This window comes from Corapipo altera, unplaced genomic scaffold, assembly GCF_003945725.1.
Source record: "Corapipo altera isolate COAL_440 unplaced genomic scaffold, ASM394572v1 1, whole genome shotgun sequence".
NCBI lineage: Eukaryota > Metazoa > Chordata > Aves > Passeriformes > Pipridae > Corapipo > Corapipo altera.
The window spans coordinates 19,225,480-19,247,345 of NW_020884873.1; the positions used below are offsets into that span (position 1 = coordinate 19,225,480).

General features: G+C 46.9%; 1 protein-coding gene across 1 annotated transcript; it reads right to left on the reverse strand.

Annotated features, from left to right (window-relative positions):
* Window positions 1-5,557: 5,557 nt before the first annotated feature.
* LOC113957794 (retinoic acid-induced protein 3-like) lies at window positions 5,558-12,323 on the reverse strand. Its single transcript, XM_027665574.1, has 4 exons — window positions 12,156-12,323; window positions 8,630-9,600; window positions 7,590-7,642; window positions 5,558-6,914 (listed from the first exon to the last, which is right to left on the reverse strand). The coding sequence occupies exons 2-4, from the start codon at window positions 9,552-9,554 to the stop codon at window positions 6,822-6,824; spliced, it is 1,071 nt and encodes a 356-aa protein (XP_027521375.1). The 5' UTR covers window positions 9,555-9,600; window positions 12,156-12,323; the 3' UTR covers window positions 5,558-6,821.
* Between the last annotated feature and the right edge of the window lie 9,543 nt (window positions 12,324-21,866).

Sequence of the window (21,866 nt, forward strand, 5' to 3'; positions counted from 1 at the left end):
TTAACGAGATCCGGGGTTTTCTGTCTGGGGTGTTTTGTTTTTTTTTTTTTTAATTAGAACAAAGTATGTTTTCCCCCGGGGCAGGATCAGGCCCCCGCTCCCGCCCATCCCTGCGCGGATCCCGGCGGGGCCGGGCCCGGGGGCGGCCGCAGCCGCGGGGGCTCCGCGGGGCAACGGCGCCACCCGGCGGCCAACGGCGGCTTCGGGTCCTCCCGGCACGGCCGCCGGCTCTTTTCCTCGCACCGACCTTCTTGGAGGCGTTGCCTCCGCTTCCTTTGTGGAACTAGAAGCCTAAAACCAGTCTCCTCCCTGTTTCCGAGGGGTTCGATTTCAATCCTGCCAGAAATAGCGCGGTGGGGCGGGGCCCACTGCTCTGGAGAGCACCGTAGGTAGCCGGTGGGTGCTGGAATCATCCTGGATCCTGCGTGCCTCATGGCTGCCTTGGCGCCGGTCTCAGGTGGCTGAGTTAGGGGCTGACGACATGGCAAACAGGCAGTGAGAGAGGGTGGTTCGGCACTGCTAAAACCGGAGAGCCTGCAGGAACAGCCTGTTTTTTTGATTATGGGGGCACCGTGGGATGCCCAAGTGACACTGAAATTCAAGCATGTGTTTGTTCAGCCTAGCAAAAGCAGTAGAGAGCTGATTTGCAGGAAAATGTAGTTTCTTACAGCACCAAGCAAGGAGCAGTACCAGAGCCCAGGATGCTACCCACATCCCTTTCTCTGCGTGATTAGAGATATCACAGAAATTTTTCAGCGTTTTTTTAAACTCAGTCATTTGATCATCACTACAGACTGTTTTGAGGGAGAAACAACAGACAGTGACATATGTTGGAGACAGAGCATTCTATTTCAGCTCTTGACTAATTAATTAGAAAACAAGATGCCCATTTTGTAAGCCACAGCCTTTGCTTTCTCCTCAAATGCACGGGTTACCAGCTCTGCCTGGCTGACTCTGGAGGTAGATACAAATAAAATCAGCCTGGCCAGCCAGGATGGCAGCTCCTGCTCCATGCCAAGCACTTCAGAAAGCATTTTGCAGAAAATGGTACTTACATCTAGCACAGTGCTTCACTCATCACCATAGCAAAAGCAAAGCAAACACCAGTTGCCCTAGAAACTGCATATGGCAAGGCATATTGACTTTAGGGGAGGGAAAGGTTCCTGAATAGGAGAGTCCTGGGTACAGAAGGGTGAATGTGCTGCAGGGAGGGAGAGGGGACGGGACATGTCCCAGGCACACAGGTACCAAAACGGCCCGGAGTGGGGCAGGGACCCCCAGGAGAGCCTCTCATGGCCACTGTCCTGCATTGGTCAGTGCAGTGGCTAAGACTGCCTTGAGGCAGAGGCAGCAAGTCCCTGTGGTTGGGTGTCCCAGAGTGCACAGCTTCACTGAGCACAGCTGGTCACCAACAGCTCACCAACTCCAGCATGGGTGGAGTGATGCAGACCAGGTGGTACACAAGGGCTGGGCTTGCTGCCGCAGAGGCACACCTCCACTTTGCATTCAGAGCCCCAGAAAGCAGGCAAATTAGAGCAGGGGCCTTTGGGTTTCCTTCTCCAGGGCTTCCTGCTGGGAGAGGCAGCTACCACTGCAGCCTTCAGCTTTGTGGCCTTGGGTGCTATTTCTGGCTCCTGCCGGAAACAACCTGCCTTAGAGATGGAACCTCAGGACTGTTGACTCTCTTCTATTTATAATCACACAAGCTCCTCCAGGGCAAAGGGAGTAACTGGTGCTGGGGAAAATTAATCTGAAGAAGGCATTGTCCAGCAATGCGCACTTATGGAAATGTATGCCAACCTCATACCAGGTTGCATGAGTAAGGGTGAAGTCAGCAAGGTGAGGGAGTTGGTTATTCCCTTTTATTTAGTGCTCATGAGGTTATATGTGGAGTACTGTGTCCAGTTTGGGTCTCTCACTGCAACAGAGCTTGATCAAGTGGAACAAGTCTGGCAGGGGGGCCACTGAGACAGCTGGGAGCTGCTTAGAGCATGTCACCAGGAGGGAAGACTGAGGGACCTGCTCAGCCACCAGAAGAAAGGCTAAGGGGGTTGCTTTTGTCTATTAAGTAAACGGATGCTATAGAGAAGATGGGACCAGACTTCTCTTAGAGGTATACACTGAAAGGTCACGGGGATGACAGAGAAATTGCAACAAGGGCAATTCTGATTAGACACAAGTTTAAAAAAGATACCAGTGAGGGTGGTCAGACAACAGCACAGGGAGCCTGAAAAGCTGTGTGATCTCCACCTTTGGAGATATTCAAAGCTTACCTCAAATCTGGTCTAGCTTTGAGTTGAGCCTTCTTCAGGCTCTTCTGCCTGAAGACTTACTAGACTAGACCTCTATAGAGGTCCCATCTGACTGAAGCCTTTGTGTGACTCTGTAATACTGCTAAACCTACTAAAATATAGGAAAGATCTGGAAATGAGGAAGAACTCTGTTGTTTCTCAGGACCACCAGCTCCCTGCATGTGTGTGAAGGGAGCTTTGAAGGGAGCTTGGAAGAAGCAAGAGACATCACGTGTGTTACCCACACATGACCTTCACACTGGCAGCTTTTAGATCTCACGTTTGTCTTTAAGAAGCTGCAAAGCCAGTCCCTCCCTGGGGAGTGCGTGTGTGGAGGAGAAGAGTGTAAGCTAAGGAGCCCACCTGGGCCAGTGGAAATGCAGGGGATTTAATGCTGCCTCTTGCTCCTCTGAGTGTTGTTCCCCTCGAGGTGCTGCTTACGGGCTGTAATGCAGCTACTTGGGATGGCTGAAGGAGACTGTGCTCCCAGCTGTTTATTTTGCGTCTATCAGAGCCAGAAAAATGGGAGGTATTTCTCCTCTTCAGCTACCTTTTCTCTGGTCCAGTATGATGACACACACTGAAACATACAGTGTAGGGTTTGTGTGGGAGGAGGTGACTACTGTCATTGGACACTGGCCACACCATCTGTAATGTCAGCCCTGTTGTGAGACAGTCAGTCACCTTTGACAAAGGAACAGCATAAACAGTTGGACCTAAAGTTGCCACATCCAAGATATGACCCTGTGATTCTGTTCCTTGGGGAGCAGATCTGATTAAAGTGATCCCCTGGCCCTGTGAGCCTGGAGAGATTAGTCCCAGCTGAGGAAGGGGGACTCATGACCCCTGTGCTACAACAAGAGCTACAGGATTTGTGGGGAGAGGGTGAATGCCTCCCAAAGAAACATCTTGTTAGGGAGGGTGGCACTGGCACCGGCTGCCAGAAGGGGAGCTTTTTGGCAAACCAGGGAGCATTTGGGAAGTAAACCCCACAAGGTCCTTCCCCATTCCAGGCCATGGCACCACTGACCTGTGTCTGTGCTCCAGGGGTTTATTGCACCATTCATGTTCACTCCTGGCCAGGCATGTGGAGCCCTACAGCCCTGGCAAGGCCATGGGATGGTGACCCTGAAGGTCCTGGGACTGAGCAGTGTTTTTGTCATTCTTTGTTCTTTTCCCATGACACCCCTGACCTGAAGTTCAGCAGAGTTTATCCTATCTCCTGATAATCCTGGCTGCTTTCATAATCCAAGTGTGCTCTGTGCCAACCCTTCTCTAGTGTGTACATTTCTGATGCTCTAGTCTCCTCGAACAGGGAGAGGAGGGACCAGAAACTAGAGGGCCCTGAAGGCAGCATACCTGCAAACACCACCACTAAGGGAGCCCTTTGCAGGAGAGTGGGTAGGGATGAGCCTTACTGGGTTTACAGGCCTTCCAGTGAGCAGATTTTAAGAAAAAACAGCACAAGGATTAGACAACCTTCCTGCGTCCTCAACTCACCTGCCCCTTTTGGGTCTAGTCTGTCTGGCCCCACCAGTTTAGGATTTCCCTGGGACATGTATGTGTGACTAAGTGGCAAACTGGTTTGGTTTAAGCTCAGTTATAAGGAGAGAGGAAACTGCTGTTTTCCCAAAAGTCTCTCCCGAGGTGTGAGAAATCTTCAGAGCAGCAGCACCTCTTTCCTATTAGTGCCAAGTTCCACAGAAATTTGTATTTATTTTGGCATTAAATCAGCCCTCACCCAAAGCTGCCTTAATATTGAACAAGTGCAAAATAGCTCTGGGCAGATTAGTATTTGTGTCATTACAGAGGTTTAAAAAAACTACTCTAAAAGGCACTGTAAATCCATGGAAGGAGATTTTCATTCTCTGCCGAGCAGCATACACAGTAACAGCCAAGTAATCAAGAAAATCACCATGCCCTGAATCGATGGGAGTGCATATGGTGTCTCTCATCCCTTCTGATTCTGCTCCCTCTGGGGCCAAGGTGCATTGGGAGGCACTTTCTGTTCTGTGGCAGTTAGTGAAGGAGTCAGTAAGTGCCTGGGTTATGGAAAACACGCACAGTAAGAGAACACTTCACTCTTATTTCTCCCGTTATCCTGTCCCTTTGCTCCACCAGAGTGCACTGAAGCAGGGAAGCTGGCTCTGTTTTAACACATTTTTGAATCATCCTGGGACATACTCGATCTGCATTTAAACCATCAGTGACACCACATCTACTTGAAAACCTAATTTCTTTAAAGTTCATTGTTTCAAGCACATCCCTCCTATCTTCAGTCTGCAAGTCAGGAAGTTGCATTGTGGCCTTTTCACCACCTCCTCCCCGGTGTTACTTTAGCATCCTTGAGTTTTCTCTCCCATCCTGTGTTACACCTGTGGACTGTTAGGTGGAGGGGAGGAGAAGAGTTAGCATTATTTCCACCTCAAATTTACTAGAAAAAGGCAAGTTATCTGGTGACACATTTCAAACCAATCCTTAGGAGGGCTCTTTTTCATGCCAAGTGATTCAGAAGTGTCAAATGTCCCTCTGTTGCCTTTCAGTGCTGGTACGAAGAGTGAGGAAGGCCCAGGCTGACATATTCTAGACAGCACTGTGCCTGAGGAAAGGGCAAGAGCATATGGACATGTAGTAGCATAACATATCATGTAAAATCTCATGGGAGAGGATCCTCTAAAAAGGGAGATTATAGCCTCATACCATCAGGTAGTTAAAAAATTTTTATTATCATTATTATCATCATCTTCAGACATAATTATTTTGCTTTGATATTGCTTTCTAGTTTCAAATAAAAATATTACATGTATTAGGAACATCAGAAAGACATCTTTTTACAAACTGAATTACATACCTCGTGTTCCTTTCCTGTTCTTGATTGTGCAAGTACCCAACAAGACACAAGTGAATAAATACAGGAATATTGACACAGCAGATACAGACACATGCAGTGATGAAAAGTTCACATCTTTTCTCCAGCATTTGCTTGCCATGGCTTGGTTTTATATTTATTCATTTCTTAAGCACCTTTAACATTGAATCAACTTTCTTCATTCAAGAAAAGTAGAATGGAGAAGCTACTAACCCTTCTCTTACACTCTCAAGCAGCTGATCTTTCATCCACAAAGACAGCTTCGAAGAAGCCAGCATCTCTTTGCCATTTTCGCTCCAAGTGCAACCTCCCAGGTGGCCCATTCCAACCCATGGAAAGCTATTGCTGTCACCCCACCACCCTTTGCAGGAATCACATTCCCGAGACAGAACGCCAGTTTCTCATACGCTGTTTCCATTTTTATTAATTAAATATTCCACATACAAAGTACTAAATAAATACATAGCTGTATCAGACACCAGTGTACCATACACACCCACTTGGAGAGCTCTCTGTAGTTATGTATGAAATATCATGGAAAGCTATTTATCAAATGCAAAGCAGGCTACAGAATGATTCAACTCTGCAGACTCATTGCTCATCACCAGGGTGCAGTCCACACACACACACATGCACACAGACGTGCACATGCTCATGCTTACTCACACTTGGGAAGAAGGGTGTCCTCCCTCTATAACCTGGCTGCTTGGGAAATGTTTGTGTTAATGCCACGGACACATTTAGAAGGAGGCAGAGCTCCAAGGTTCACAAGATTAAATCCCACCAGGGTATTGCAAAGAGATGTATGGAAGGGGTTTTGTCTTCGTGGATCCACAGCCTGCAGTGGCAGGGGTGAGAAGGGACCCAAACCCCTCGTTTGTGGGGTTGGGCTCCTCCTGGGGAGTTCAGCTGGGGCATGTGGTCAGGAGTCAGAGACAGGAGGGAGGCTGATGCTGAAGTGCAAACTGAAAAATTTGTCAGGGTAAATAAGTGTAGCTCTTTTTATGTCTTAAATTTTTTTTCCCCTCTCCAACATGGTCCCTAGATGATGAGGAAGGTGTTGGGAGCAATTATGAAAATGAAAAAAGGAATACTCTCTCTCTCTATCTGTCTCTTCTACACTGATCTCTGGAGGAGAGCCACGCAGGGCTGGAAGTGGGCACAAAAGTAACAGTGGATAGATAAGGGTGTCCTCAGTAGTACCTGAGATGTCTACATGGGGGGGCAGAAGTAGGGGATATGTAGGGTTGATGCTCCTGGTCCTGCCTCTTCTCCTGTCAGATGTGGGGTGCAGGCATACTCACAAGCTGATTAAAGCAAGTCCCAGCTGCAGACCCAGCTGACGATCTTCCTGCTTCTCTAGCCTTACAGCATTCCTGCTGAAAATAGGCCAGGACAATCCTCTGTCAGAAGAGAGAAGCTCCATTTCATGGAGACACAGAGTGCGCAGGGACAGGATGGCCAGAACAGTGTCTGAAAGCTGGGTTTGAAGAATGAGAGGGGGCTACAGGGGTGCCTGTGTGGGGGAAGAGGATCCTTGTCCTCTTTTGCTGGTGTGGGTTGACTCTCTCTTCTGAAGGATCATCTCACTTGTGACCATATGGCCCACTCCCCATGCCTCTGCTGGTGGGCACTTAGTGTCTTTGCTCCCTGTGGAGCTGCTACATGGGGCTTTTCCCACCAGTGTAGTCATGATATGGGCTCGTCCGGGCCTTGGCGCGAGGGATGGAGAAATCATTCTGGGGTTCGATGGCCTGAAAAGGAAGCACAAAAGTCTTTGCCTTTGAAAACTGGAGAGAAGTAATAGAATAGGGCTTAACAAAGGAGGGGAGGGAGAAACAGAGCTGAAGGTTTCCTGAGAATGTGATCAATGAGGCAGTGAAAGAGGATCTTGGCAGAACAAATCAGCGATGGAGACGTGTCACCAGAGGACATGTGGGGACCTGATGTGAGCTACTAGACTTGGATAGGCTGTGGTCTGAAGGAGGACTGGTGAATGGACAGGTGGACATGCAGACTGCCTATATGGGATCTGTACTGCGGTGTCCAGTGTCTGCAGGTGGGAATACATTCAGGGCATGGGCTGGGGAAATAAGCACGATCTCCTTAGGAAAGGGCACAGTCTACTGCAGGAACTGTGCTCAAAAATGTGATATCAAAGCCCGAAATATTAAAAATTACACCTCAGACTTTACCTTGGGCCCTTTCTTGCATTCCCATGTCCCTGGACATGTCACAGCTCCTTCCCCCCAGCCACAGGCACCTCCATGAACACGTCATGGTATGACTTGGCTCCATGCAAAGCACCTGTCTGCCTCCACAGAGCCTGCTCTAGCTCTGTCTGTCTTTGGCCCTTCTACTTTCCTTGCCTTCAGTGCCCGAACAATAGCCTCCATGTGGTGAAAGAGATGACGGGAGCATGAACTTACCTTCATCTGAAAGTGAGAAGTGTATGGGGAGTAGCTGGGGTCTCCTCTGTTTCCTGCATCATAAGACAAGAGGAGGGGAAAGTTAGTGCATCAGCATTATACAATAGCCTGGAAATACCACATCAAGGGAGACTCAAAGGGCCCGTGGCTACATAAGCAGCTGCTTTTAGACTCGTCCAACTATACAATACATAGGCAGGAATGCGTTAAAATCCATAGGTGGATGACTTATTAAATATTTCCTTCTGAAAGAAGGAATGAATAGTAGTGCAAATAACAGGACATAGGTAGCCTTGGAGTTTAGACACCTCCTGTTGCCTCACAATCACTGTCACCATCACCAGCCAAATCCCTCCCACTTGTATGCACAGGACCCTGTCTGCAGTATTCCCTGGGAGAGCACAACCTTTCTTGGCTATTCTTTTACAAACCTGGGGGTTTGACTCCAGGTGACAAATGTGATCTCAGTAGCAGATCCACAGGGAAGGGAATCACATCTCCTGCCCATAGATTTGGAAGCCTCAACTGATAAAACATTTTGCTTTGTCCAAGTAGGCAGGAGACTGATACAGAAAAGGAAGACCTCCTTGCCTCCTTTTTGGGTGTTGGGTTCATTCTTAAATGGATAATGGCAACAAGATCAGAACTGGAATAAATAACCTCCAACCTATAACCTGAAGAGGTCTGATGAGCTGATACATCACTAAGAGACAAAAACCCCTCATTTTTTACATGGACTTCCCTGACATAGCAGGGTTGTAAGGAGTTATGTTTCAGCCACGATATGCAGCAAGTCTCCTACTCAGTCACTCCTCCTACACATCTTCGGCATCTGCATTGGTCCTTACTCATTTCTGTCTTGTCTGGAGATTAATTTTTATGTGTATTTCTGAAGTTTAATCACTATGAAACTTTTTCCTACCTCTAAATTACCTATCATCTTCAAGTCTTTTCTTGTAGCCCTCATACCCCTTTTAGCTCAAGAGTGGTACTTGCGTGCTTTGGGCTGGGGGACAATGGAGTCATTCACTTCATCATACCTTGCACAATTTCATCTTGGGTGTAGGCACGGTTGTCCACGCCAGTTGCCTGCTTTATGAATTTGGGCTGGCAGAAGTCATTTTCTGGAGGGTAGTCCTCTAGCTTCAGAGGAGCAGTGAGGAAGCAAATTTCAGGGACAATATACATTATCAGGAAAATCCAACCATTGGACACCAGAGCAATGGCCACGACAGGATCATCCCAGGTTTCTTTTTCTAAAACTGTGTTGCCTTTTGTGAGCATAGTGATCCACACTACCCAAATGGCAATGGAGAACAGGACAGTGACAAAGATGTGTGCCCCGTGCCTCTTCCAGCTTTTGTATGACCCACAGAATGTGAAAATGGAAACCAAGAAGGTCAGAGCCATCAAGAAGAGCACGTAGATCAAAAGCATGACGAAGTCCTTGTTGGTATCCTCCCGAGACATACTCAGAAAATTGTCTTTCTGGTTTACTAGCATGGTGACTAAGTACTCAATACTGATGACAACTTGTACCAGGGCAAAGGAAACAATGAGGAGCAGCAGCACCCGCCAGGAGAAGGGCTTTCTTCCTCTCACTAGTCTGCTGAGGTTGCAGGCATGGGTGAGGAGGCATGAGAAGCAGAGAGCAAAGATGACTCCAAATAGGAAGAAGCGAGTGGGGCGAGTCCTGTCATTGAGTTTAATGATGAAGGCAAAAGTGAGACCAAAAATGCCAAGTGTGCCTAAGAGAAAGAAAAAATAGACGGAGATCATGTGCCGCTTGCTGTTGTCTTGGACTTTGCAGATGAGAAAGAAGAGCGAGCAGATGAGGAAAATGGTGATGAGGATGCCTGCTGCAGCCAGCGACTCCAGGACAATCCCCCAGGCCATCTCTGTGTCACAGAGCAGGTAGTAGTCAGCATGGATGCTGCCGCAGCCTTGGGGAGGTGACGTTGTCATCTTTTTGCCTTCCTGAACAACCTCCCTCTGAAATGTTTCCTCAAAGCTGTAGAAGAAAAGACACAGGCTGTCATATCAACCATCTGGGTGCTGCCAGCACTGAGGAACGAAAGGCAGGATAGACCTCCATCCTCACCTCACCACAGTGCTAAGGGCATGGGGCCATGGGAGCAGAGCCATCTCCTTGTTTGATATAGACTATCTATCAAGGACAAGCCAAGCCCCTCAGCAGGAGGCAATTCACCTTGCATGTCCTCTGCACTGTGCCTGAGGTTGTGCAATGCTGTAGGAGTGTGGGGAACAGGGAAAAGATGAGGCACTTTCACAGGCATTAGCTTGGTGCTCTGCAATGCAGAGACCAAGCTGCCTTGTCACTTCTGTGATACAAGAGCAGCTGTTAGTCATAACACAGTTTACCCTTTTTTGACAAGTCCAAACAACATCAGTACCTTGTACCAGTGAGGTTCAGCAATGAACAGTGTGGAACAGGAAACTCGTTATTCTGCTTGTTTTCCTTTTACTATCTCTAAAGCACTTTTGGCTGTGGTTTACTGGGATGAATGAAGAGGGAACTTTAATGCCTTTACTATTACAAGCGAAGGGGGAACCTTACCGCCATTATCCTCCAGATAACTAACCTGGATACCTCTCGCTTAGCTCTTCTGAGTCCAAATTAAATAGCAAATACAGGCCACCAACCATTAGCCCTAAACTCATACTCTCCTTTTTCATGGCAGTGCAGCAATAAGAAGTGTCTTGAAGACCTCAGTCTCCTCCCCAAGATATTGCCTTGCACTGACTAGAGGCCTGACATGTCAGAGCTAATGCTGTTCATTGCGTGAGAAGTAACCACCAAGTTACCGCGTGAGGAGTCCACAAGTCCATGATGTCAAGGTCCCTAATGCACCTAGCGCATTCCTGCCGTCTCCTCATAAGGATTTCAGTGCTGCCTGAGTAAGCCTGTCTCGCCAGGGGATAAAGAGGGCTTAAGACAGCTGTTTAGGTGAGCTCTGCCCATTGCTGAGGGGAATTAAGTTCCATTTTTCCTTGGGAGCTTGAAGCATATGCAGAAACTACTGCACAAAGGGGTTGGGTACTTCATGGCACATTAGATCCCAGGGACCAGGTACTGCTTTCTAGATACCAAATTGATCAGTTAGCCTCGGGTCACTAAAATCTATCAAAACAGGGGTTTAGATACAATAACAGAATGAAACAGGGCGAACCTGTGCTTAAAGGTGACCCACACTGGAAAACCAGGGGCTTTCTGACAGATAAACAAAAAAAATAACCTTGCAAAATTTAGACTTTATTGCTCACTATGGCATTTGCCTTGATTTTCTCCCTCCAGAACAACATAATGCAATTATGAAGCTGGTTCTAAAGCCCTTCCAACAGATTTTAGGGAGTGCAGACTGTTCTCAATAATGACAATTGATCTAATCAAGGGATGAACAAAGGGTGAAAATATCACTGACTCACTTTCAGCCCCACATATGCTCCAATGTGACCTGCTTATAACTGAACTGGTGGAATATTCTTCCAGGTTTTAACCTCACTGTGTAAAAGGAGATGTACAGCTCTTCAAAAAGCTGACTACAATACAATGCAAATTATTCAAATATGCAGGAACTTCGGACTCCCATGGAAAGAACAGAATAAGTGAATAACATATGCAGGAGTTTTCACAAATCATTGTTCACTAAATGTTGGGGATTTATCTCTTGCACAAATAGCTGAGAGTTATCTGGATATTTCTGAGTAACAAATAATGAACCTTTCTGAAAATCTGTAGAGCAAATGCTAAAATTTTATCCACAGACATTTACTATTGAACTGGTTAGCTTATCTATTCACAGCTCTGGCAGATACAGACTGGTGCTCGCTGTTGGGGCACATACAGAGCCCAAAGAGCCAGCATGAGACATGGCAGCACAGAGCACACCCATTTCTTTGAGCCCTGACTGGTGCTTACTACAAGTGGTACTTGCCACAGACAGCCACGATGGCCATTGGAACAAATAGGATGGAAAGAACCTTGCTGACTTGGGGAACTGGGCCACTTGTAATAATTTTTACTGCCTTTTCTTTTTTTTCAGGGGTAGATGTTCTACGAGGCATGATGAGTCATGAAGCATCTTTGCCCTGTCTACTTGGGTGACTGTTGTCCCCCAGAAGCTGTGTGCTCATCCAGCACCTACAGAAGTGTCTAGGAATTCCAAGGGGTTCTGCAGTCAGTGCAAAGGAGTCTGTGCTGTGGTAACTTACACAGCACATCCCAAATCATGGCTCTCCCTTGACTGCTGAGTGCTGTCCCTCCACCCTGACCCTCCTCTCTCATGGATACTTGTGCATAAAATACACCCATCCACCCACAAATTTCAAACAGTTTCCCAGGAATGTCTCTCATAACACCCCCCACCCACCAGCCCCGGCTGGCAATCCCATATTAGAGTCAAGGGTGGGAGGCACTCTCAGCTCACTGTGGCACCCCGTGCCCCTTCTCTCCCACCCCCCAGAGCCATGGTCCTGCACGCCATCCCATCCCAGCCGCAGAAGGCAGGCCTGCCCTGGATCCTGTAAAACATTGCCTTGAATTACCTCTCTGGGTAGGTAACAGGGAGGCTCCGTCTGCAAGAGGCAAGTTTCCAGTGCAGCAGTAACACAGGCACCCCCGCTTCCGCAACCCCGGCCCAGCAGGAGATCCGCGCTCGCCCTTCGTGGGAGCTTTAACAGCTGGAGGGCTGGGGAGGTGGGGCTGAGCACGCCTATTCCAGTTCCACCGCCTCTCCTCTCCCACAGGACACGGCTATGAAAATTCGGTCCCTGTGCCAGGAAATGAAGTAAGACCTCCTGACGTCAGTGGGGCACTCACCCCTGCGTCGGGGTGGAGATGGAGTCGCTGCCTGTCCCAGCCCTGGGCTGGGACTGAGTGCTGCTCGGTCAAGCACCTGATAAGGAGCTCCCCTGTCTGAGTCCTGGCACCCGTGGGTGGGGACCGGGACTATGAATAGTAGTGCGTCCCCTCCCTGCTCCAAGTCTTTTGTCTCTTTGCATGCTTTCTCACCAGATAACCGGTTGCAAAGTGAGAGATGAGAGGCTGTGGGGTGCCAACGGGCCCACGGTGCCCTGAGGGAGAGTGGCTGCGAGCCTAGCTCCAGAGATGGTTTCCTCGGGGCTCTTGCTGGGTGCTGCGGCTGCATGTGGGGACTTGTCTGCTCTGCTTGTCCCTTCCACCTGTGCCAGCCAGCTCCTTTCCTGAAAAGGCCAGCTTGACTTTCCTTGTGTCTTGCTCATCCCAGCCTTGCTCTCTGGAGGCTCAGTTCTGTCTGCTCGCAAGCGCTGAGTCACTTTGTTGAAATTCTGGCCCAATGTGTTAATGAACAAAGGCAATGATATATTCCCCCTTACTCTACATATTATGCCTCTGGCCCGACACACCTATCAGCACAATCCCATCCAAATCCTCGTGTATCTCCAACGTGTTCATGACTTCATTTGTTATTTAAATATTACTCACTGGGAGTATTTTATTATCCTGATAAGAAATTGAGATCGGGGCCTATCCACACTGAGCACTGTCCCTACACAGAGCCCCTCAAACTTGGAAATCCCTCCCACCTCGTGAAGTTTGTGCTCCTTCTCAAAAAGGGAGGAGCAGGTGTATATGCCTACGCTGAAGTCTGACTGCCCAGAGGTGCCTCATCTGCATGTTAATTTTGTTTGTTTGTTTTAGGGCTTACTTCTGAGTGCTGATTCTTTTTGAAGAGATTGCCATAAGACACCAACAGAAGAGTCCTCTCTTCCACATCTCACAGAAGTACATAAGGGCCTGCAAGGATGAGTGGCTCACCCAGTGAAAGGCAACACAGTGCAGTCACTGGGGTGGGCCATGATGAGCCCTGAGACAGTTCCTCATGTCCTTCCTACTTTTGTTTCAGTGTAAAATCCTGAGGCTTCTTAGGAAAGGACATACCATGTTTCTTTACATGAAATTAATCTACACTTTAAGGTAGGTCCTAGGCTTAGTGAGCCAGCCAAGAAGGAGGCAGTTATGAAAAATGAGAGGAGGAAAGAAGGAGTGATGGAGAGTTTAGCACCATCTCAGTGGGACACAACCTGTCTAGGAAGACATCCCAAGAAGATTTCAAAGGTCACTGGTCACTGCCAGCCTATTTGCATCTTGTCAGAGCACATTATGGATTGCCAGCTACTTCTCTACATTTACACAGACACACAAGCCTCCATGGAATAGACCCTGTCAAATTATAAAGGGGAAAAAAAAAAAGAAAAGATAAAAGCAACACTGACATTTTACAGAATACCAGAGAAATCCTTGAGTGTCAGCCATCAAACACATTCTTTACTTTCAAAAGGCTAATAAATGGGGCTACATTTAAAAAAAAATCCCAAGTGACTTAGGAGCCTGAGGGCTGCTGACTCATGGTAGGTTAGCTTGAGACATGGTGGCCATGGCTCTCATGCGGTGCCAGGAAAGGTGGAGAAGCATCGCAGGTCTACACGGGCAAGTACAAATGGCACAGTGATCACAGCAAAAAGGTGAGATAACTGTCACCTCACTTTAGTGACAGGATGTAACTTGCAGAGGGAAGCATTTAAATTTAGATGTCTGATGGTTATTACCTAAATGTGAGCTGAGTGTCTCAGCTCCCAAACAGCCAAAAGGTCGGAAGGACTGCCCCAGCTGATTGGATGCAGGTGCCTATTTCTGCGTGCACTGAAATGCTCCCAGGTGTGGTCACCTGGATTGCCTGGGGCCTCACATTAGTTGCTTGCACATTGGCATAGTGTCATTTGAGATGCCGCAGCTTCCGGTGACCTGTTCAGCTCCTGTTCAGCTTACAGTGACCACTCCGGGAGCACATGAATCTCCCTTACCTCTCTATCAGATCTGGCAGTCCTGTGCAGATGTTTTGGATACCCTTAGGCATCTCAAATCACCTTTGTAAGAGCAAATGGACTGAGTGCTCAATCGCCACTTGCTGTTTCAGAGTTGAGATGCTCAGCTTATTTAGAGGCACCTAGATGTAGATATCCTCTATATGGACTTAATTCTGCTACATCAGCATAGATAAACAGTTCATTGAAGGTACTGTAGCTCTGTTAACTGTCAACAGCAGAGGGATGGCATATAATTTATAAGAGCTGTGGGAAATGACCCTTCTGGAGCATCAGGTCACACTGAATAACCCAGGGAACCTCAAATGACCTTAGGCACCAGTGTATTAATTGACTCCTAGGTGTCTACAGAGCAGACTTCACCAGAGAGAATGCAGATTCCCACTATAGTTAGTGGAGAGAAAGAGGCACTTCCAAGGGAGTTGCAGTTGAACTGCTTCAGGACAAACGAAGTCACACCTGTTTCTTTCCAACAGAGATGGAGATAATGAATTTAGGTACAGATCTTTACACTTGACAGCTGAATTGCACAGCAAGTCCCCAAAATAATTTAAAGACAATCCAGTAGCAAAATGCTGATAATATTGGAAGCCTCCTTTGCGTGGGAGGCTGTTGGCAGCAAACCAACTTGCTTTGGCCATATGGCAGCCCTGGACAAACAAGCTGGCTGCTGGTGAGTGGAAGGGAGCAGTGACTATGGTTGACAAGGAGAGTCAGGGACAGGAGCGGGGTCTGACCCCTTTGGGCAGCACACACCCACAACTCCCCTTTCAGTTCTCAAGCAGCAGGACAAGGGCTGGGCTCTTGCTCTGTGTTGGCTCTGCTCCTTCCCCCTTCTTGCTGCTGGCATTGCCTGGCTCTGCTCCCTCTCGTGGGGTGCCAGTGCTCAGTGCTGCCCTTGGCCAGCCCTTCTCCACTGGCTTCAGTGTCACAAGGCTGAGCTCACAAAAGAAACAAAATGCTGCAGCCCCCTCAGCTCAGCCAGCTGAGCAGAAGAAAGCATGTCTGGGAGGTTTAGGGACTGAGATATTATCTTTTATTAAGAGAAGTAATAAAACAAGCAGATGCCTGGGGAGAGATGGTGCATGGCGCTCTGGAATGTGTCTGAATAACATGTTTATTTTTGATCAGTGATACTGCTTGTGAATATGCTTGTGTCATTCCTTCTGCTTAGCTACCTGTGCACAACAGATAGCTTGACAATATAAGAACAGCCTTACTCCCTGAAAAAGTCCCCCCTGCCAGTATGTATCACAGTCATACTGCGCTAACATTACTGCAACCTCTACCCTGTCCTGCTACATCCATTTCCTTCGTCTTTAAATCACTTCAGGTATAAACATTATGACACCCTTGGAAACAGCCTAGCATAGAGATGATGGGTCTTCATCCAGACATTTTGAAGCAGCTCTGCCTTAGATAGGAGAGAAGACAAGGGAGGGAATGTAATTTCTGAAAAGGGACACATGGAATCTTTGGATAACAGTGGGCTTTCTCCTGGGGGTCCTGTCCCTCAATCCCTCATGCTCTGGCTCTGAAAGCATGCATCCAAGGATTACCAGTAACTGTAAGAGTCTTTGAGTTAAATAGTTTTCCTTTGAAATGAAAAGTGTTCCGGTAAATATTATCTAAAATAATTGCAAAAGAAACTCATTCTGATGTCCTTCAGAGCCATTACTTGTCTCTGCAGCCATAAGTTCTTCCAAACTGCATGCTATGCCTCCTGCCATTTTCAGTCTCAGGAACAAAATAAACATTTCTGGTATGACAGTGATGTTCTTTGCTTTGTGTGTTGATTACTGCCTCCTCTCAAAGAAGTTCCCTTCTTTAAATGAGCCAACCCCTTCCCCTTCCTGGCTCCTAATTGCCCAGATTACTGGTACAGGACTTTCATTTCCTAGGAAAGGGAGAGATTTGGTCAAGAAAAGGGCAAAGAGACTTTTAAAAATATTGAATTCAGTGTTACTGAGTGTGTCCTATAAACAGAAACTTTCAAACCTGTGAATTATCTGGTAGAGCATCCCTAATTAGTGAGAAGACCTTGCTTCTGGAAATGTAATGGAAATAGACTGCCTGGTCCTTCAGCGGGAACATAATGCTCTGCAATGTTGCGAACAGGATCACTTCTGTATGCAATCCCAGGTGTGAACAGCCTAGTCCCTGGAAACCAAGGGGTTAGGAGGTAGTACCCACTGAAACTGTGCTGAGTTCATGCCTTGGACTTGCTCCTTTCCCACAAGGACAAGTATCAGACTGTCTTTCATACTCCGTAAGTGTAGAAGCTGGAGCAAGAATGGGCAGCAATAAGTGGAGAAGAGCTGAGACTGTGACTGTGATCACTTTGGCCAGAAAGAATCTTTTTGTGCTTTTGAAGTCTGTGAGCAAGTTAAAAAATTTAATTAATCACCTCCTTTAGGACTTTCAACAGTATGCTGATAAAGGTTTCACTCATGACAACTGAGCCGTTCCTCTAGATGTAGTTTCCTGGAGGTATCCTATGCCTGTCCACTTACCAGATCAGCAAAGAATGCTCCAGTCCTCCTTTATGACATTAACCCTACTTGCTTTCATGCTGATGTGTTCCCAAAGCAGCAAGTTGCCCTGATTTGGATTACTGGGTTTTGTATCTAGAGAGACATTTTGGGAGAAGTACATAACTCTCGGTAAACAAGGGGTTTGAAAACTTAACCCTAGAAGTGAAGACATGCCAAGGGAGATCCAGGAGGACCTGAATTTTCTCTCTTCCAGAAAGGCTGACACCAAGGCTGGGGTAATGATTTAGGAGAGGGGATGTCTGGCTGCATCTTTAGCTAGTGAAGCATGACAGAGAGACTTTCAGCAAAGTACTTCAGGAGGAGACAACCTTTGCTTTCCTTGTGTGCCAGTCTGGTTTTGGTACCCTTGTCTGGCCACTGATGGTGTTCCTTTCAGCATTCCTTGCCCACTGTGCCTGGAGTAGTTTCTTCTTTTCCCTCCTTTTCCACTCCACTTTGTGGGGTTAAGTTGAGATGTGTGCTAAGAGAGCATCAGGCTCTCTCTTTCATGGCTGGCTGTTGGCAACAGAGGTCCTGAGATAGACATCCTGCTGTGGAATTTGATTTCTCCTGCCAGCGGTGTCTTGGGTAAGAGGTTTTGCAGAACACTGCAAGAAGCATTCCTGGCAATCAGATTGCACACAAAAACTCCATGCGCAATGATACAGAAAATTCTTTTTTGCTGCTTCTGGATCAAACACCACCAGAATAACATAAAGCAAAGCTGAGATCCAGCATAAACTACTCCTCCCTTTTAGACTTCATCGGAAAAAACAATGTTGATAGATTTTAGACTGTTTTTTATCAACAGGCTTCATGCTAGTATAGATCTTTGTCCCCACACAGCTAGCATCAAAGCTGGCATAAACCCAATATTGTCTGTCCTGGATAAATTATCAAAAATACAATTGTATTTACATGTTTAATCTTAATCAAACACACCTGGTTGGACTTGATGATCTTAAAGGTTTTTTCCAACCTTATCGATTCTGTGATTCTGTGAAATGGCTCTACACAAATCTGCTATTGACTGCAGAACCATGGCCTGGGAAGAAGCCAGCAGTTTGGGTCAGTGTGCGTAGACTAATCATTAATCAATGCTGTGATTTTTCTTGAAGGAAATGAGCATTGGGGGAGAAAAATATAGGGAACAATTGTGAGGTAAGATCAAGTAATTGAATTCACAGCCTATTGCTCCCTAATATTTTCTTGCAATTTAGAGCAGGTTCCCAGGGCAGGCAGTTCTTGTTGTTCTCTGGGTGCCACAAATCCCAGTGTCACCTCCTGGAGCTGGAGAGTTGCTGAGGAGCCATGTCTGGGAATCACAGGCTTCAGGGAGATGTAACCAAAGAACATGATAACACACAAGGCTTTGGTGCTAGCCTTGATGAGGAACGTGTTACTGGAGCCCTGGGAGAAGGAGCTTCTCTTCTGTGTAGTTTCATCTTCTGGGGTGCTAGGTGTTGGCAGCAAAGCTCAGGCAGATGGAGTTGGGGACTTCTAGCTCCTCTCTGCTCCACAGACACAGCCATTTCCCAGCAGCCTTGGGCATTACAGTCTATGGGTCCCCGTGATTTGAGGGGAGATAGTCTGTGTTCCTCTGGGGTAGAGCTGGAGACTGTTAGAAGAGCCAGGTTGGTGCTTACCTGGCATAAATGCCAGTGAGTAATAGTTACCAGATTATACATATAAACAATTTATAAAGCCAACGCCTCAGCTCTGATTGATAGTTCACTCTAGATAAAGTTTGTTGCTTAACCATGATTATAGATGACCATAAAACTCCTCAGATGCCTTTCAGGGCAGCTCAAGCACTCGTATGTCAGTATCCATCAGAGGAATACTAGCTCAGTTCATGCTGAAGTTCTTCCCAGGTTGTTGTTCATGTGCCAAAAAGACCAATACAGCCTTGCAAACACTCAGAGAGACGAGAAAGGAGAAAAATAGGGTGGGTGTTTCATCAGGTTAGGGCTAGGGTCGTGCTTTCAGCATGCACAAAATGCCTTTTCACTCAAATCTTGATGACTCTCCTCCCTGTGGCAACTCAGGAGCCAGGAGAAACACTTGGTTTCTGGCACAGGTTGATGGTGTGCTCTTGGAGCCTGGAGTTCTGGCACCATTCGGGCATGCACAGATGGCAGCAGGTCCCACCGTTGCAGGGGGAGTGCAGGTGGTAGCCTAGGACTCTCATGCTGGCTGGGCAACGGAGATCAGCATCCTCCACTTAAGAGGCCATCACATTGCTGGGCACCTTCTTTTCACTTAGCACAACACGATGCATGAAGGTCTCCTTCCTCTGCTTCCTGCTGTACATTAAGGTGAGTGGGTTGGTCTTCTGACTTCGAGGACAATGCAGGCACATAAGCATCCCTGGATACTGCTCACTAGAGACCCAGAACTGCAGCTCAGTTCTTCACTCCTCCCACCGGAACCCTTTCTTGAATGATTCTCATGGTGCAATATTTGCCAGAAATGACCAGTTGTTGCATCAATATTAAGGTCTTACAAGTTTTCTCCTCTCCTACTGGTTAATCACAACTGATACTTAATGAGATCTCCAACTTCCTAGTATCACCGGAGACATTAAGCTCCCTAAGGGACATACCAACTAAATGGGTGTGTTTCAGAGGCCCGATAGCATTCCTCATCCAGCTGCCTGCTTCTGTAAAATGATGCCTCCCTTTGCAGTTTGTACCTAATCTCGTTGGGCACATAACCACACAAACACATACACACTTGTGTGCAAGCACGCACACCTCGTTGTCAGCCCCACCCAGCCTTGCACTGGCTGCCGTGCTTTTGCCTCTGTGGTTGTAGTGTCTCCTGTTACTAGATAAAAATGAAGGACTTGCAAAGGGTGAAGGTGCTGTTGGTGGAAGTGGTAGTCAGATGAGGGAAGAGCGAGAGAGGGCAATGGCAAGCCAGGAGCAGTTGGGAAAGAGAGAGGGCAGTAGCAGTCCAGGAGCATCACTGAGAATGGTTTTCCATAGAAAATTCACTGCAGGATATTTAGCATGTGCTGTTCTGTCATAGGTTACCTCTGTTTGCTTTGTGAAGCAAGATTTGAAAGACCTACACCCTTTAAAGGCTGTCTAGTTCAGTGGCTCCACTTCTTAAAGGTGGAGCACTTGAGGCATTAGATTTGAATCCTAGTTAGAGAGATTAAGTACTTGAGAAGTGAAGCTGAGGCCCTAATGTAATCCATTTAATTATCCTCCCTTTAATTCTATCACTATAAAGAATAGAAATCTCAAAGGGAGAGCTAACTGAAAAATGCAGTCTGTGCATAAAATTCCTACTCTTACTGTTTTAAGTCTTCTGATACATGCAAAGAAAAAAATAATTCCTCAAATATGTAGTCTTAAACACAGTCACACATACAGATGAACACACACAGATAGTCTTCCTCACTCATTTAACCAAAATTCCATTATTCCACCGAAAGATCAGATGGACATTTCCACTGATAATTCAGACTACCTGTCAGGACTCAAAAGTGTCTCTTGATCTGCTGCTGGGGTAGTTTCAGTCTTACTTCATGCCTTCATTTAACTCCTCTCCTGAAACGATAAGCCTATGGGAACATTTTCTGTCTCACTTGATGGTCACTAAAGATATGGTAAACTTGCCATGTTTGCATAGATCTAAATGAGCAGCAATGCTGGATTAGAAAAAAGCATTAAACTGTTAAATGTGAAGTAGAAACTTCTGTACTCTAGGAATTTCCAAGCTGGATGCTGTGCCCAGGGCTGGGAGGAGGTGAGGTCTGAACTAGACAGAAAATATAGCCTATTGCCATGTCCCTAGCCTTATTTTTCTTCCAACCTTCTTGACAACCCAGGAGCTCCCCTAAGCTAGGGGGAAGAACATCAGTGTGCAGTCATTATTAATAGCCAAATGGAGAGGACTTGGCTTGAAGGGAGAAGGTTTACAAAGCTTCTGCCTTGCAGTATGTAGAGAAAGAGATCATGTACACCCGTTTGGACCAGTAACTTCAACGTAAGGAGCCCTTTTCTGGCCTTGCTGTGCTTCTTTCCTGGCCACTTAGCTGGCTGCTGGGTGTGATGGACAAGCCTCCCATGGGAGTCCCTGGGCTCTCTGTTGCTCTCCACACCTGGAGCAGCCCTGGCTGTTTTGCTTGGTAAATAAAAGTGACACTCTGTGACAGCCATACCCCAGGGAAGGATTTAGTGGAAGTTTAATTGCCAATTAATCTCTTCAGAAATTCAAACAGAGCTTCAGTTAATGGTATGAGCAATCCAGGAAAGCATCAGAGAGAGGGATGCCTCTTGGTGTGTGGCAAAGAGAAGCTTCAGCCTCTCTGCAGTAGTTCTTCTCTTTCAAGGTTGTTCCATTGCTCAATAATCCCTTCCTTGTTCATTACGAGCAAACTGCTATAACAGACATTTGTTTTCAGTAATGAAATACCAACTGGCATATGAGTAGCTCTCTTTGAAAGGCTATATAGTGCTTTTTCCAGGAATCCCTGGCTGCAGATGGGACCTCACCCAGAGTAACACCTAGCAGGTGTGAGGACATTCATTTAATCACACAGAGAATTCATTGCCTCTGTGCTTACATTTAAAAGGCAAAAAGAATCACTACAAATTTTAGCACTGACCTGCTTGGCACACAACACATCCCATTATGTGGGATGAACTAAGATATATCCTTGAAAAAAAAACCCCCAAACCTATGCTGTATACGAATGAAGGGATCTCATATATGCTGTGGATTTGAGCATTATTGTTGACTTCAAGGGCTTTATCAGGTTACAGGGCTGTGATATTCATAGGAGTAAAGTTACCATGAGATCTTAAGGCATGTGGGGTTAGCTTTTCCTCAGCCAGAACTGAAC

Coding starts and splice junctions, on each gene's coding strand:
- LOC113957794 (XM_027665574.1), bottom strand. CDS start 9,554: ATGACAACGTCACCTCCCCAAGGCTGCGGCAGCATCCATGCTGACTAC. Junction 7,643..8,629: donor CCAAGATGAAATTGTGCAAG/GTATGATGAAGT, acceptor CTTATGATGCAG/GAAACAGAGGAGACCCCAGC. Junction 6,915..7,589: donor CTTCTCACTTTCAGATGAAG/GTAAGTTCATGC, acceptor CTTCCTTTTCAG/GCCATCGAACCCCAGAATGA.